At 43.7% G+C, this 12,585-nt stretch overlaps 1 protein-coding gene across 1 annotated transcript; it reads left to right on the forward strand.

Annotated features, from left to right (window-relative positions):
• The first annotated feature begins 604 nt into the window (after positions 1-604).
• LOC123131329 (transcriptional activator protein Pur-alpha) lies at positions 605-2,361 on the forward strand. The gene is made up of 7 exons (XM_044551026.1): positions 605-710; positions 790-885; positions 967-1,005; positions 1,204-1,248; positions 1,362-1,493; positions 1,586-1,779; positions 2,058-2,361. The coding sequence occupies exons 1-7, from the start codon at positions 649-651 to the stop codon at positions 2,114-2,116; spliced, it is 627 nt and encodes a 208-aa protein (XP_044406961.1). The 5' UTR covers positions 605-648; the 3' UTR covers positions 2,117-2,361.
• Positions 2,362-12,585: the final 10,224 nt, after the last annotated feature.

Below are 12,585 nucleotides of genomic sequence, written 5' to 3' on the forward strand. Positions count from 1 at the left end.
TATCTTTACTTTGACCAAAGTTATAGAAAAAGGTATCAATATTTACAACGCCAAAGGGATATCTTTAGATTCATTATGGAATGTAGTTTCATATTATGTATATTTGATATTGTAGATGTTGATATTTTTTTATACAAATTTGGTCAAAGTTGGTGAAGTTTGACTATACATAAATCTTATATGCGGAGTAAAAAGGAACGGAGGGAGTATTACTTTGTAAGGTCTTGTAAAAATAATTAATAAAGTGGCTGTATGCATCACCCAGATGCAGAGGCAGGGGGTCATCCTTCTTTTCTAAAAAAATGAATTTCGGTATGGTTTTAAGGTTTTGAAAATGAGTATCCGAGGAGATAATTTAAGAAGTGTGTGTGGCGTGTTTGATGGCTTAGCATCCGCCAAAAGAAAAGAAAAGAAAAGGAGGGAGATGGACTGAAGCGAAAAATTGAGTTTGACCACTGTTTGATTTGAGATTTGAGCGGCGGGCGGGGTATCCAAGGGAGTTGCTGTATGGAGTAGAGTTCAAAAAAAAGGAAAATCTTTTGAGAGGAGACGGTGGCCCGGGGGTATAAAGCAGGCAGCCCCTCCCCTCGCCCATCCCAATCCATCCCACCTACCCCCACCCACACCGGCACCTCCTCTGCCCTAGCAATGGCGGCCGCTTCCTCCCTCCGGAACGCCCTTTTTCCACTCCTCCGCAAGCGCATCGCCATGTACGTCTGCTGCTTGCCCTCTTTCCTTCTTCTTCTTGCTCTTTCTTTCCTGCGTGCTCATGGTCTTGTTGTTGTTCAGGGCGCGACGGATGTCGACGACCGGCACCGGCACCGGGGCAGGGATCACCGGCGGAGGCAGCGGGACCGGAGGGGCGGCCAACTCCGGCGGAGCCAGGTCTTTCTCTTCTCCTTTCCTCTCCTCGCTCCTTTTTATCTCGGGGCAAAAGATTTGAACTTGACCAACATTACGTCGCAGGACGACCGGATCCGGCGGCGCGTCAAACTCCGGTGGGAGGTAACCTTGGCTCTCCACTTTTACGCATATAAGATGCCGCCGTCTGGGTGCCAAAGGGCCGATCTCCCGTGGGGGTCTTCCGGTTCGGAGGATCGGAAGAATCCATCAATCCTTCCTTGTCCATCTATCTCGTTCTGCTCTCGTGTACTGCAAAAGGCCATTTTTTTTCTGTTCTTGACGTGCACAATGGCATTGCAGGATGGCGGGCGGCGGCTCCGCGGGCAACTCAGGCGGCAGCGGAGGGTAAGAACGACGAACCTCTCCTCCCTCTCGTAGAGCGAAAGATCTTCTGTCCTCGCGCTCGCGCAAAGGATGTCCCTTTTGTATTTCTTAAGTCCTGACCGATGTATCCGCAGGGCGACGGGGCTGGAAGAGCTCAGGAGAGACGCATTGAAGGAGACTGGGCGCCTGCTGGATGTCTACAACAAGCTGTCAGACGTGGACACGAAGCTCCTTGAGGAGCTTGCGCGTTTGGAGAGGGAGAATCTGTAGGATTCTTTTGCCTGCACTACTCCTGCTAGCTGCTCGACTAGGGTGGATCATTGTTAGCTTAATCTCCACTTTTACTTGTTGGTTGCAGGAAGAACAGCGTGAGAGCCAAGGAGAATCGGTCCTCCATCACCTACGGGCTGCTGGGTTCCGGAGCGGCCGTCTTCCTCACCATCTCATCTTGGCTGGGCCAGTACATCCAGGGGTGCGTGGTACATGATGCGGCCAAAGAGGTCGTGGAAATGCAGAGACTTCGCAAGCTTGACGCGCTCATCGATGGCCTAGGTACCCTCCCTCTGTCCTTTCTCTATAGAGATACTACTACTAGTACTACTAGCTAGCTAGCTGGAGACTACTACTAGCTTGCAATGTCACCCACAGCATGCGCATGCAATTGTAGACTAGAGTAGGGCTTTGATGGTTTCCTGACTCCTGTGCGGTGACAGTACAGTACTCCTGCAATTGTAGACTAGACTAGAGTATAGTGTAGTACTACTGTACAAATGCTCTTGGAATGGTTTCTTTCTTGTGGTGAATAGGAAAATGATAATCCGTGAATGCAGGTGAGGAGGGAGCTGCTGACAAGACTGCTGCGGCCAGCGCCAATGTCGACACCAAATGATCGGATCTCATTCAAGCTCAGAGACTCGCCATTCAACCCAAGAGCCCGCTGTTACTCTTTCGGCTTTTATTTTGGTGGTTTGCTGTAATGGCCCACATGCTGTTACTCCTATGTATTGTTACTTCTGAATTCGCAGCTGGCTGTAATGCCACAACCAAATCTTCTTAAGACTTGACATGCATGAATGTATGTGGCTGGATAGGATGCCCCCATGCACCTATCTTGTTAAGACTTATTCATCGTAATCTGCTCTACTGTGAGAAAGCCCCCTCTTTGTTTGTTTGATTTGCTTTGTGCTGTGCTAATTATCTACTATCTGCCATAATTTTTATGTGTGGTTTGCTTGTTTCTCATCTTTCTTGCTTCAACTACTACTTCAAAGCAATGCATGAATGTCAAAAAACATCTTGTCTTATTTACAAGCTTACAGCTTAGCGTAGCTTCATTTCTAGCCTAGCCTAGCTTAGCCAAATTTTACTAAAGCCACACGGACAGGAAACGAAAAAATTGGTCAACAACAATTGAACAAACTTTAATCAAAAGCATTCAGGGTGTGTTTGGTTTGTGCCCCAACTAGCCCCATCAATTTTTTGGCATGACCAAAGTGAGGGCATGGCCAAAATATTGGTTGGTTGTTCTTGTTTGGTTTAGAGCCAATGTTCCTACCAATTTTTTGGCAAAATAACTGAGCTGTCATTTGGTTTGTTGCCAACTAACGCGACAAATTTTGGGAATTAGGATTAATCCATGCTTATTTTTATTCCAAGTCAAAAAATAATGTGACATGCCCCGCAAAAGAATGTGAAATGATTTTTTTAATAGCTACAATACACAAAAAGTAACAAAAAAATGGGCATGCAAAAGCAATGTTTCATTCGTCAAAACATATATCCCTTCTTTAGGTAAAAATAGTTCCGTGCTTTTCAGGAGTTCTATGAGGTAGGGCTGCTACTCGACCGTACTGGTATAATAATCAAATTAATTACTGCTTAGCGGATTAATAAACCTACACGACTCATGCTAATTTTGTGGTAATTAGGTAGCTATCTTCCTGCATGCACATGCGGATTTGTTGAGCCAAAAAAGAGTACCTACCACCAAACGATCAGGGACAGGAGAAATATGCCGATCTACAAATCACTTTCAGGGTCAATCGTGAGTTAGCTGCGATAATTAAGCAGGCCCCGTGGAGTGAGCGGGCGCGGGCGCTGCCAATATTTTGGCGGAGCTTTTCGGCGCCGCCAGCTCGCCCATGTGTTGGCAAAATTTGCACTGGCCCGTTGGCGGAACGTCGGGCGAGCCAAAATTTTGGCTGCTATCCAAGCACTAGCCAATTTCCATGGGCTTGCCAATTTTTTGGTATGGCTACTATTGGTTGCAATCCAAACGCACCCTCAATCTCTCATCTCAAAAAGGGTACATTTTCAGGAACATTACTGCTACAGGAGGTGTATCTCACCATTCACCAATACAACAAATCTCCAATAATCAACAAGACAAATTAAACATCCAAACCGAGACGAAAGCACAAAACATAAATCCATTGTATTTGCAACATCCGGTCCTGGTCGTCAAGGTTTAGCAGTTGTAAACAACCAAATCGAGACCCACGTCGAAGCCAAATCCACATGGGTTAAATCTTAATCAAACAAGGCCTAAATGCCTGTTATGATCTCAGATAGTTGCAATGCAGCAAACTCTCCTCTCCATGTTGAAGCCAAAGCTTCTCCTTTCCTCTAAGCTATCTTCTGCCACGTAACCTAACCAAACCACACTTCTCAAAGACAACCAGGTGTTTGCTAATGTAAGCCGCTGGAGATGTTCACTCCAAAGTCCAAACCTGGCCATTGGCAAATCGGTTCAGATTTAGCACAAATATCCAACCTCTCCGATAGGTATTGCCAAACAAGCTCTAAAGAAGTCATCTGCAGTGAAATGGTGCAAAGAACATATTACCCAACAGAGGGATGGAACAGCACATCGCATACTTGCAACACGGATAGATGAAAAAAAAAGGTGTGCCAACAAAAGATTACCAGTCAGAATGGTAAGGAGCGCCTTGGAAGAAAAATAATATATCTTCCCATCTCTCATTGTGTAACCACGGTACAATTAATGCAGAAATAGCTTTGTTGGACACATTTGGCACTGTACGATCATCCTTGTAGCCATCATATTGCCCAAGGAGTACCTAGTCATGCTTTGTAGAGTTAACTAGTTGCATAATATGACAGTGTAATATGAAAGTGTAAAACGAATTTAATTCTAAGCAACAAGAATCATACTTAGTTACCACACCAAAAGTCCAAAGGTGGATTTTATAGTAAGTAGGAATACTACTAGAAGCATAAAAGGCGCAACCTTTTTTCTGATTGCTTTTAAAAAATCTTCTATGTTGTTATTAGCTAATAGCGAGCCTCATACTTTTGTAATGCTGCATAAATATTGCCACCAATGATGCTAAGGAGTTTCTAAGAATTTAACAACAGAAATGGTTCAACGTGAGAACTATGTCATACCAGCTTGGTACAATCAGGTCAACAGACAACCGCAAACTATCTTTACAAAGTCTGGTAAAATATAACAATATTGTAAAATAAATAACATCCAGGGCCCTCTAACTTAAACCTAGTAGGTTGAAAACTGCCGCCTCTTAGAAAAAATTGAATCAAATATACATGTAAACTTAAATCTAGGAAGTTGGCTAGCAGACTGGAATTTATAGACTTGTACCAATATTCAACCTGAAAGCACCCACAATTCCAGAAGAAGATTAATGGGAAGATAAACAATGATGCACTTTAGTCATAGATGCAACAGACTGGTGCCAACTACCAGAGGATGATAAAATCACTGATCTCTAGCATCATCTTGGACCTGAATTAGGAAAGCACATAATTAGAGAAAGGAGATACTGATGGGATGGTGTTTTGCTACAACCGCAAGGGTTAACGATGGTACAATAATGATCACCCATATATGGCATCACATAGTTATTGCATATTGTATGTAGTTTGCACCTCAATGTGTACATACATAACACAGTTTGGGGTTTCAGTAAATATAGAAATTGATCTCTCTTTTAATTGATAAATTAAAGGTGTTAGCAGGAATAGTAAACACAATTTTCTGTCAAAAGAATTAAGTCCAAAGATATTTTAGAAGAATAGTAAAGGATTATATACGTTTCACAAGGGCAAAGAAACAATATAAGTAGTGGAAATAGCAACAATTACACCTGCTCAAAATGGCTAGTGTGCACACTATTGCTCCTCATCCGGATGCAGTACTGGTTTACTCTTATGAAGGAGCTCATAATTCTCTTTGTTAAGCAAGTATCACAAAACCTAGATGCTTCCAGATCTATAGCATAGGGAAAATCAAGTACATATACTGCAACAGTAGCAGCTATCTCAACATGCTACCCATCACACAATAACAAACAAATATTTATCTAAGAGACATGTATGTATGAGAAAGACAAAATCAAATATCAATGGTAAACAAAAAAAGGCCACTAAGGAAATCACTTAGGTTTGAAGGAACTGTTGTTGTTTGAAAACCCATGTGAAGCGTGCTCTACATAAAAGGAGTAAATAGCATAAAACTACTACTTTACAGGCTAGGGTTCTAAAAAACTACCAGTTTTTAATTTTTCGCTGATAACTACCAAGTCAGGGGTTGGCTGTTTCAAAAAACCCTAATCACAGAATGCTTTAAAATTAATCATGATTATGACAGTTGGGACCCGCATGTAAGAGAACCGTTTGTTTGACCGTTACCTTACATGTAGGGCCCATATGTCAGTATTTTTGTAAGTTCTTTAAAAAAGCAATGAGGTCCCTGTAACTTTTTTTAAAAAGCAATCGGGTCCCTGGCTGTTTTCTAAAAAAGCAATCGGGTCCCTGACTGCTCTCTAAGGAATGGCGCAGGCAGCTCGCCGGCGGCCTGGTCGCGGCCAAGCGAAAGAAGGCGGCGCGGCCGCCGCGTTCCTTGTCGCGAAGGCGGGGTTCTCTAGTCGTTCCTCGTCGCGAAGGCCGCCGCTAGGAACGAGTGTTCCTCGTTTCGCGACGGGCTAGGTGGAGGAGCTCCTTGCCGACAACCGCTGCTGCTCCTGGGCCATTGCGCGCGGCTGGAGGCGGCCAGAGCCTTTGTCCATGGTGCGGCTGGCGGGGGCCCTTGCTCCTCGCGCGTTCCTGGCCATGGCGCGCGGCTCGCGATGGCCCGAGCACCTGACCATGGCGCAGCTGGAGGCGGCCCTTGCTCCTCGGCGTGCTCCCGGCCATGGCGCGCGGCTCGCGACGGCCTGAGCCCCTGGCCAAGGTGCGGCCCATGCTCCTGCGATGCGGCTGCTCCTCCGCGCGGCGTTCTTCCTTGCCGTCGGTGGGTGGTGGTTGTAGGGGAGAGGAAGAAGAAAGAGACAGAAGGAGAGAAGAGAAGATAAGAGGAACAAGAGGCAACTTACATGTGGGTCCCACATGTAAGTTAACAGTCAAACAAAACGGTCAAACAAACGGATTGTTTAGGAGTGGGCCCGATCTGTCATAAAACGGTTTAAATCGCTAGGAACGAGTGTTTAGGGTTTTTTGAAACAGTCAACCCCTGACTTGGTAGTTATCAGCGAAAAATTAAAAACCGGTAGTTTTTTGGAACCCTAGCCTGTAAAGTAGTAGTTTTATGCTATTTACTCACAGAAAAGGCATTATGCAACCAGTGCAACAATGACTCAATCTGTCCAGCACTCATGGTGGCACCTATCATATTAGATATCCCACACTAAAGGTGCCAGATTTAGGGAAAGCTGTATATACGTTTGCTCAACTATCTATAAGCCGCCACAGTACGAAATTGGAAAACCTGGCTAGATTCAGATGTATTTTCTAGTAACCAAAACTAAGAGCACTTCCATTGATAAGCTAATCCACTAACCAAATCAATAAATAAAAAATAAGCGTATACCAGCACCTAGAAGACACTCATGTGCGAATGTGCAATGTTATGAACAATAGAAAGCAACCAAGAGTCGCTAATTTATTTTATGCTTCATGTCATCAGTTTCCACATATTCTCTTTGCATTTCTTGTAAGTTTATGAGCATGTTTATATTCTAAACTCATGTAAAGCAACATAGCACTCCTTTAGTAAAATCATATTTATCAATGGACCACCTTAGATTTACTATTACAGTGTTGTATTTGGTATCCATCCAACAAGGAATACAAGGAAATATATATCTGCATCTGTGTCTGAAAGTTCAAGTAACACTGACCTGAAAACGCTTACAACATCCTGAACACACTTGATCCGTTGATCGTACAATGCTCCATTTCACACAACCATGTTGATAATAGTTGGCAACCTAAAAAATAAAGAAGCTTTCATCACACAAATACACAATGAATACATCGACACAAATACCATTGTCTTGAATAGATCCTCCTAGAACACATAAAGCTTTCCACCATATAGACAAGAAAACCTTGCCTACACAGAAGGGATTACCACTAGCTAAGCCTATTCTAGGTACACTCCAAGCTGCAATACAAACTCTATCATACATGTTATGTTCCCAGTTTTAATGCATAAAGAATGATGGTCAATAAGCACATATTGTTGTAAAAACCATATCCCAATACCAAAGAATAGTAACAATTATTATCATGTAAATTTGTCTCTTGTGTACTCTTTTGCAATTTATAGCTGATAATTGTATAACAGAAATAAAATCTGGAAAATCTAGCGGTGCTGAGGCTATATGAAGTCACAGAAAAAGGTCAGAATAATCCAGAAAATCTCAAAGAAGACGAGGCTGTAGATGTACTGGAGGTGCAATCAGTTATCAGTAGTATGAAAATAGAGAGGGGTGCATTGAATCTGACGGTGGTTGATGCCATCTCTCTTTTGTAAGCGAGAGAATGCAAAAACTTTTTCCCCTCTGTTTTGATGCAACATTAATTAAGAGAAACACTTAAAAGAAAGGAGGTTCAGGTTATTTTTGTATGAACAATTCTTTGTTACACGCAAGAAATTCCCATGCTGGTATATTTGGTCAATACGTGCAGTTTAGTCCAAAAATGAAAAGTTGATGCTACAAATCTAAATAAAACAAATCAAAATGAAAAATGTTGTAATAAAACCGGGAAGATCCTAACCCATCCTTATTTATCTCTCCAACCAAACACATCCTACCTAAGTCATTACCAAAAATCTGTAAGCCTAGATATTCGTAAATTTATTTTAGATTGGTAGATCACTGTAATATCACAAATCACAACAGCAACAATAAGGAATTAAAAAGCACTAACTTACGTATTAACCAAGAGGTAAATTATCAATAATGTTTGGATATTTGACGCTAGTTTAAGGCAGCTTATCAGTACTGTTATGATATTTAACACTGTTTAAAGCAACTTATTAGTGCTATAGGATACTAAACACAGGTTTAAGACAACCATTTGTTAGCATATTGGCAGTAAAAAAGAAGTATTGGTAGGATATTTAACAGCAATGCAAGGCAACTTATTGCTGTTATTAGGATCTTTAACACTGCTGTAAGGCAGCCTTATAACTTAACAAGTGTTAATAGTATAAATATACTTATCACAAGATAAAAAATTGCAAAACCTATCAAAAAAATTACAGTCTTGTCTACAGTTCACATTGTGGTGTTGCAACAATGTAATACTAATTCTGATGTCATTCTTTCAGCACAAGGGAAGGGAGTTACTACTATCTCATTCGATACTTGGTCAGCCTGGTTGCAAGGAGCAATTGGTAACCTGAACAAAGATAAGCTCCAAGCTTTCCGCGTCTAATGACAGGGTGGAGGAGGAACTAGCAGCCTACCTTCTCTCCCCGGGCTCGGTGTACTTGACAGCCGACGTCACGCACACGGCGGGCGATGCAGGAAATGCCGGATCCGATATTCCGCGCCTTCGTAGCAGTCGTTTCCGCCGACCGGCAGCAATTCCAGCAAAGAAAAAATGACCACCGCCAGCGGGTTCAACCCCGGAGTGCTAGGGCGGGAGGGGGAGGAACAGGAACAGCAGAAGTGGAGGTGGGAGGAGAGGACGTGCTTATCGCGCGCGCTACCAGTTGACTTGTTTAATAGTGGAGGAAACAAATTAAAGCGTAGATAGTGATTTAATTATCACGCGCGCTAGCTGGATCATGCCCAAGCTGCCCCCACAAAATGATTTATCCACAATGGCGACCAAGTCTCTACCTCACAACCATCAAAGTGATGAACCAGGCCATCGAAATATGTGTTGTTCATTCGAGAACCGCAAAATAGATCAGCATGATTAATCTCTACAGAGAATCACTCTTCCATTGGTCTTGTCAGTGATTTTTTTTAAAATTTGTCACATATAATTAACAGAGAATGGTCTTGCACACATACATATATCATGTGTTTCCAAATTAACATGTCTCCAGTATCAATATCAGTGTCATATCAGCCATACATTCAGAGTTTTTTGTTCAAACTCTGAAGCAAAAGACGATATACCAAAACCAGGCAATAGCAGGACAAACCCTAGGAGTACAATCCAACCACATAACCAGTTAATAGCAGAGATTGGACCAAAGATCAAATATTCCCAGAGATTGGGGAAGGATTTCGGCAAAGATTCAGAGAGAGGATCAGGGTTAGGGTTCGTACCGTACACTGGTGGGGGATCACCGGGGGTTCGCCGTTGTGGAGCCATCCGCGCCAAGTACCCGCAGCACGGTTGCCTGCTTCTGGCGGCCTCCACCGGCCGCCTGCTTTCGGCGACCTCTGCCGTCCGCCACCGCTGCAGTTGCATCTGAGTCGTGCGTGTGCGGGAGAAGCAGAGTAGCAAGGGCGAGGCTGTTTTCCAACGTGGCTCTTTAATTTGATGTGGCGAATGTCAAAGTGCCACGGCTGGAGGCCAGACTTTGCTCCGGCGAGCTTAGGACCGGCGGTGGGGGGTATTGCAATGTATCCAACGAGGCTTTAGAAAGAAGTAGGACTCAAATGTTCGTTTTCATAGTTTTATTAGGACTAAAGTGGCACACCTCGAATAGCTTTAGGGCCGGTGGTGGATTTACCTCAAACATGTATGTATGAAAAAAAAATCAAATATCGATGGATAAACAAAAATAGAGCCGATGAGGAAATCACTTACTAAAGTTAGTATAAAGTTGAATCATCTATTTTAAAACGGAAGGGATAGGTTTGAAACAACTGTTGTTGTCTAAAACCCATGTGCATGCTCCTTGATGGCGCAAGATGTCTCTCCAACTTGTTAATCGTCCCGATCCCGTGGCGGAGCTTCCAGTTAAGGTTCGTGCTTACTTACACTTGTTGATTGTGGACGCTTCTGAGTTTTGTCGTGCCCTCGGTATACATGCCAGTGCAGTGCGTTAGGCTGCTTGCAAAGTTCTGATATTGTGATCCCTTACGACAGCCCACATCTATGAGTAGAAGTGTCTTGAGGGATCAACGAAAATTGAAGAGGTAACTCTTCGTTTTGACAACTTTTTTGAGCAATGTATTCAGATGGGAAACCCCTCCCTCGTGACCGTTCAAAATATTTTTGCAGCGTGCTCTACAGAAGAGGCATCATGCAACCATGTGCAACAATGAATCAATCTGTCCAACACTCATAGGATAGGTGCCACCATGAGGGGTTTTGAGGAGCCCGATTGTAGACGCTCTAACTCCTTAGGGCATCTCCAACACCGACCCACAAATTTCCTCCTGCACCCGTTGTCCGCGGGCATGGGGATTTAGTTCGCGGTCACGGATGCGAGAGACGACCATCCAAAGTTGCCTGCATACATCTGGCATCCTTGGTTTTTTTAGAAGTCCACACGCTCAAATAGCCGCATACATAGAGTTCAGATGTTCAAATAGCAGCATACATAGAGTACAAATGTTCAAATAGCCGCATGCAGCAGTAGTTCAAATTTAAAAAGAAAAATAAATATTACATTCCAATATTGTTGTCCCCTTTAACCGACCATAGATACTCAATCAGATCTCCCTTCAATTGTGCGTGAGTTGGTCGATGCCAAATTTTTTTATGGAATAAACTCTTAAATGTGGCCGCATTCTGGTCTAGAAATTCGGTAGGATCACCTATGTTTTCAAATTCTAGAGCTGCGACAACGCCCTCACCCTCATCATTGACGATCAAGTTGTGTATGATCACACAATATGTCATCACCTTCCATAAGGTCTCCAGATCCATTGTTTAGCATGTTCACAAACAACTGCAAAACGACCTTGCAAAACTTCAAATGCTCTCTCGACATCCTTTCTAGCTGCTTCTTGTCTTTGGCAAAGTGAGACTTTTTCTGGCCAACTGGGTAGAGATGGTGCTAACGAAGGTAGCACATGGAGGATACATATCGTAAACCATATAGTACCCATGTTTTGTACTCATGTTCATTGACAATATAGTGGCAAGGAGAAACTTTTCCTTCAGTTAGTCTCGCAAACAATGATGAACGCTGCAGCACATTGATGTCATTGTGAGACCCAGGCATGCCAATTAAAGCGTGCCAAATCCAAAGATCATGTGATGCAACTGCTTCAAGAATGATCATGGGCTTCTTAACCTGATCCTGATATTGCCCTTGTAAAGCCTTCGGACAGTTTTTCCATTTCCAATACATGCAGTCAGAGATCCAGGAAAAACTGGGCACCCTCTTGCTTCTGAGATTACCAAGAACCTCTCGGTGTCTGCCACAGTTGGTTCTCTCAGGTACTGAGGTCCAAACACGTCGACTATAGTATCTTTGCATGTGCTCTCAAACATCCATAGATACTCGTCCCATAAATCAGTGGTCGTGCCATATGCAAGCATCCGGAGTGCGGCCGTGTACTTTTGGTTACCAAAGAACCCAATCGTTCCAATGACGTCCTTCTTCAAAGCGAAATAGTTATCATAGAACCGGACGCCATGGTACAAATGATGAAAGACAGTCTTGCACGTTTGAAAACGCAAGCGAAAATGGTCAGCGGAGAGTGCACCACGGGCAAAGTAGTCGTCCATCAGTGTCAAATGGCCGTGTGCCCTGTTGCGGTTGAGCACTTGATGAGCCTTGATCGATCCCTTGAAACTGAGAACATGCCCCTGCGCACGCTCCACGTCTTCAATTACTGATCGCATCATCGCAGCCTGATATGTGTAGTCCTCCTCGAACGAGCCGTCGGACGAGCCGTCGGACGACTCAATATAGTGCCCGTGTGTACTCCAAATCTGTGTAGTCCTCCTCGTCGGGCGAGCTGTTGGACGACTCGACATAGCGCTTGTTTGTGTACTCTAAATTGGAATCCATTGCTTGAAAGAAGAAGGAATGATTTTTTCAGCTTTGGCAATTCATTGAACAGTTGCCGGGCATGGTGAGCATAGCAGTAGCAGATTGTACCTGGCGGGTCGGTCGGAGGAGAGGGGTTGAAGGACGACGAAGGAGAAGTGGGGTGGATCCCGGATGGA

Source organism: Triticum aestivum, chromosome 6A (genome assembly GCF_018294505.1).
Source record: "Triticum aestivum cultivar Chinese Spring chromosome 6A, IWGSC CS RefSeq v2.1, whole genome shotgun sequence".
Lineage (NCBI taxonomy): Eukaryota > Viridiplantae > Streptophyta > Magnoliopsida > Poales > Poaceae > Triticum > Triticum aestivum.